The sequence below is a fragment of the Hemicordylus capensis genome, chromosome 6 (assembly GCF_027244095.1).
Source record: "Hemicordylus capensis ecotype Gifberg chromosome 6, rHemCap1.1.pri, whole genome shotgun sequence".
NCBI lineage: Eukaryota > Metazoa > Chordata > Lepidosauria > Squamata > Cordylidae > Hemicordylus > Hemicordylus capensis.
Genome location: NC_069662.1, coordinates 53,914,212 through 53,918,486, shown reverse-complemented (window position 1 = coordinate 53,918,486; position 4,275 = coordinate 53,914,212). Strand labels below are relative to the sequence as shown.

The 4,275-nt window shown below is 50.9% G+C and overlaps 1 protein-coding gene across 1 annotated transcript; it reads left to right on the top strand.

Moving 5' to 3' along the window:
* Nucleotides 1-523: 523 nt before the first annotated feature.
* LOC128328816 (proteoglycan 4-like) lies at nucleotides 524-3,250 on the top strand. Its single transcript, XM_053258909.1, has one exon. The coding sequence runs from the start codon at nucleotides 847-849 to the stop codon at nucleotides 3,235-3,237; it is 2,391 nt and encodes a 796-aa protein (XP_053114884.1). The 5' UTR covers nucleotides 524-846; the 3' UTR covers nucleotides 3,238-3,250.
* Nucleotides 3,251-4,275: the final 1,025 nt, after the last annotated feature.

Here is a 4,275-nt window from a genome sequence, read left to right as displayed (position 1 = left end):
AAGCTAAGAAGAAGGATAGAAAAGATTCTACAGTCATCCCATGTATTTGGTAAGGGCAAGATCAGCCCCTTGATCATTTCGGTTTCCCTCTGCTGCACCTACCGCAGCTCGACAGTATTCCTTTTTTTGTAGTCCAGTGACCAGAATGATACAGAGTAAGTATTCCACCTATGGCTATCCCATAGTCCAGGGCGGCACTACTCCAGCCCTCCTGCAGATCTTTGACTACCATTCATTCATTCATTTGTTCAATTTCTATACTGCCCTTCCTAAAATGTCTCATGGCGGTTCCCATGATCCCTGACTGCTGGTCACTGTGGAAGTCATCCTAACTTCAAATGACTTAGATATATGTCTTTTTGCTTTAATTTGAATTCTTTTCCAAGCTATTCCAACCAGAGATGTACATCCCTAGTTGACAGCTTCTCCAGAGGTTTCCAGAGGCCTATCCTTTTTCAATGTGGCTTGCTTGTTCAAATCGCTATGATCTGGATCGTGATCCGTTGAATCCATAAGTAGATGGGTTCTGCGCCTGCGCAGGCACCTCTCGGGCCGACTAGGTAGCTCCTCGCGACGCCCAACCGCCCTTCTGCACGTGCTACTGATCACTACTTATACTGGGCGGTGGGCGTCTTCCGTTAGTTTCTGTTTGACCGCCATAGCGTTCAGACCTCGTTTGGGCTCCTCGGTAGCAAAAAGTAATTTATTTTCTTGACGGATATTATCGGCTATTTGGACTTTGGACTGTGTTTTTGGACTGGAATAAGGCTTTACGGACTAGTTTTGGAGAAAGATCGGACGGATTTTTTGGATTGACCTGGACTGTTAACGACAAACGCTTGAGAAATGGAGACAAAAACGACCTTCAAGCGATGTGTGAGGTGTCGGGCTAAGTTGCCCTCCACCGACCACCACGATTCCTGTCTGCTATGCCTAGGAGAGGAGCACAACACAGGGGCTTGCAAGATCTGTTGTGCCTTCTCTAAGCAGACGAGGACAAACCGAGCTCTGCGTCTGAGAGCGGCCCTGTATGAAGACGCGCTGCGCCCTCCCACCCCTCGACCTGAAACACTGTCGACATCGGCATCGGGGAGGGAGGTACACGGAGCTGTAGATTCACAGTCTAAAACCGTGTCCACCGCTACACCTTTTAAGAGACCCTTGCAGATCTCTTCTAAGGAACAGAAGCGGCGAGAAAAGAGGCTTCGTCAGGAGGCTGCGGAAGCTGCCGGTACGGGGCACTCTAATCGGAGTGAACATAGGCGTGAGACCCCTTCACCATCATCGGTGCAAGCTTCTAGTCCAGTAGCGGATGCTACGGCTTCGCAGAGCACGCGCACCCCGTCAGCATCGACATCGAAGCCTCCTCCGGCATCGACATCGAAGAAGCCTTCGACATCGACACCTTCGACATCGACGCCTTCGACATCGAAGCCTTCGACATCGAAGGGAGAGCAAAGAGGAAAGGATCGCTCGGCTGCGACACCCTCGACATCGAAGGCGAGCAAGACTAAAGCCTCCTCGACATCGAGGCCGAGTGAGGACTCTCATCTGAGAAGGCGCCACTCACTGTCGCCAGCTCATACACCACAGCAATCTCCATCAACCCCAAGGCAACAAGGTAGCCAACGCTCTGATGGGAGCGCAACTTCGGCTCTCAGGAAGTTGATGGACTCTGGCCCTAACACTCCAGCTGAGTCCACTTTTCAGGGTTTCCTGAGTGCCGGATTGGACGATGAAGAGGATGATGAGGAAGCGGTAGAGAGTCCTCCACCTCCTAAGACTCCATCACTTTCCCCAAGGGCTGCGGCTGAGAGCTTACTTCAATCACCCATGGCTGTAGTGCAACCATTGGCAGGCGTCGCGGATGGGAGTATACGCCACCCCACTTCACAGCCTGAGCACACTTGTGGTTTCAGACATTCTTTGCCGCATGACTATGCTGAGTACCTAAGGTGGAAGGCCATGCAACCTGCCCTACAACAACCGGTGGTGAGAGGTGATGTGTCACCTGCACCTGGGAATGGAGAAGGTGTACAAGACACCCCCCGGGAGGAGCAGGCTGTGCCTGTGAGGGCGCCACAGGACAAGCCTAGTGGAAAGCGAAAGAGAAAGAGCACCCCGCCTCCTCCAAGTCCTTCATCCAAGGAATCGTCTCCAACTTCGACGCAACGGGATTTTGAGTCTGACTATTCAGATTCAGATCACGCCAGTCGGCAGGTGGAGCCTTCATCTGAGGTTCCACCGCGTTTATCAAGATCCCCAACAGAAGAACTCAAGGCCTACCATTCCCTAATCAGAGAAATGGCAGAGGCATTGGGTTTGGACTTGCAACTACCTGAAACGGAGTCTGCTGACCCTGTGTACAACATGATGTTTCAGTCGAAATCTTCCCACCCTGTTTCTCTACCAATGATCCCTGCCATTGCCAAGGCGGCTAAATCAGCATGGGACAGCATACAATCGGCTAATCCGACATCAAAGCGCATAGAAAACTTATACAGGATCCTTGATGAAGAGAATACGTACCTGTTACGCCACCCGGATCCTAACTCCATGGTGGTGGATTGCGCGTCAACATCAAAAGGCAGCCGCCGGCATACAACTCCTGCGGACAAGGAGGGGAGGAAGATAGATGTTTTGGGTCGTAGATTATACGCCACATCGAGCCTAGCTATACGAATAGCAAATTATGCAGCTTGTATGGCTCGGTACACCCATCTGCTGTGGGACAACTTGCTGCATGATTCAACATCAATGTCCCCAGGAGAGCTACAAGTGAAACTTCATGAGGTGTTTGACAAGACAACGTCGGTGACAAAACAGCAACTGAGCACGTTCAAGCACTTGGCAGAGACAGAGTCAAGGGCCATGGTGACCGCAGTCACAATGCGGCGCCATGCTTGGCTGCGCGCAACATCGCTCCAGGGGGACATGAAAGACCGGGTGGAGAACCTGGCTTTCGATGGAAAGGGACTTTTCCATGAGACCACAGATGCCACTATGGAGACTCTAAAAAAATCTAAATTCACTGCAAAAACGTTTATGGCACCTACCTCAGCACCTAGTACTCGCACGTACAGTTATAATAAACAGCGTGCATACCGTTATCAGGATAGGAGAGATTATAGGAGGCAGAATAGGCCCTATCAGCGACCAAGGGGCTTCAACAACAACATCAAGAGCAAAAACCAAAGCGCTAGGAACAGCAAAGAAAGTACTAAGCAATCTTTTTGATTACTCTGTCAGCCCACTGCATTTAAGATCAATTGCCAGGACCACTGTCATCGGCCCTGTAGTTGCCAGCCCATCCATCAGACTGGCAAGCCATGCTATAGCGTGGCACAACATAACATCGGACAAGTGGGTTTTGAGAATAGTGGAAACGGGTTATGCAATAGAGTTCACAACCCAGCCCCCGTTCTCAGGCCTGCGTTTCACGAAGTCAACACCAGTGCTGGAAGAGGAGGTGAAGGTGTTATTGGAAAAAGGGGCGATTGCTCCAGTGCAGTGGGCAGAGAGGTTGACCGGATTCTACTCCCGCTATTTTCAAATACCCAAGCGGGATGGAGGGATTCGGGCAATCATGGACTTGAGGGACCTCAACGATTTTGTCTGGACCCGGAAGTTCAGAATGACAACGTTGCAGGAAATTCTACCCTTCCTGGAACAGGAGGAGTGGGCGGCAACGTTAGATTTGAAGGACGCCTACTTCCATGTGGGCATCCAAGAGAATTACCGGAAGTATCTTCGTTTTACAGTGGGGGAGGCGATATATCAGTATGCAGTCCTCCCTTTCGGATTGTCAACGGCCCCAAGGGTTTTTACCAAGGTGGTGGCAGTAATAGTTGCTTACCTTCGAACTCAAGGCCTGGTGGTTTACCCGTATCTGGACGACTGGCTCCTGGTGAGCAAGGACAGGAGGTTACTGGAAGCACAGATACAGATGCTCCTGCATCTTTTGGAGGACCTCGGGGTCACTGTGAACTGGAAAAAAACAAATTTGGTACCAAGGAAACAACTGAGCTTCATAGGGGCTACCCTGGATATGGAACAGCAGAGAGCGTTCTTGCCAAGGGAGAGATGCAGTCAGATCACTTCATTGGCAAGTCACTTCTTCTCCAATCCTGCACAAAGGGCGAGAAGCGTGCAAAGGCTGTTAGGCCTGATGGCCTCGTGCAACACGACCGTACGTTACACAAGGCTTCGAATGAGACCCCTGCAACGGTGGTACTTGGACCACTTTCGGCCCAATGTAGACAGCCAAAACATGCT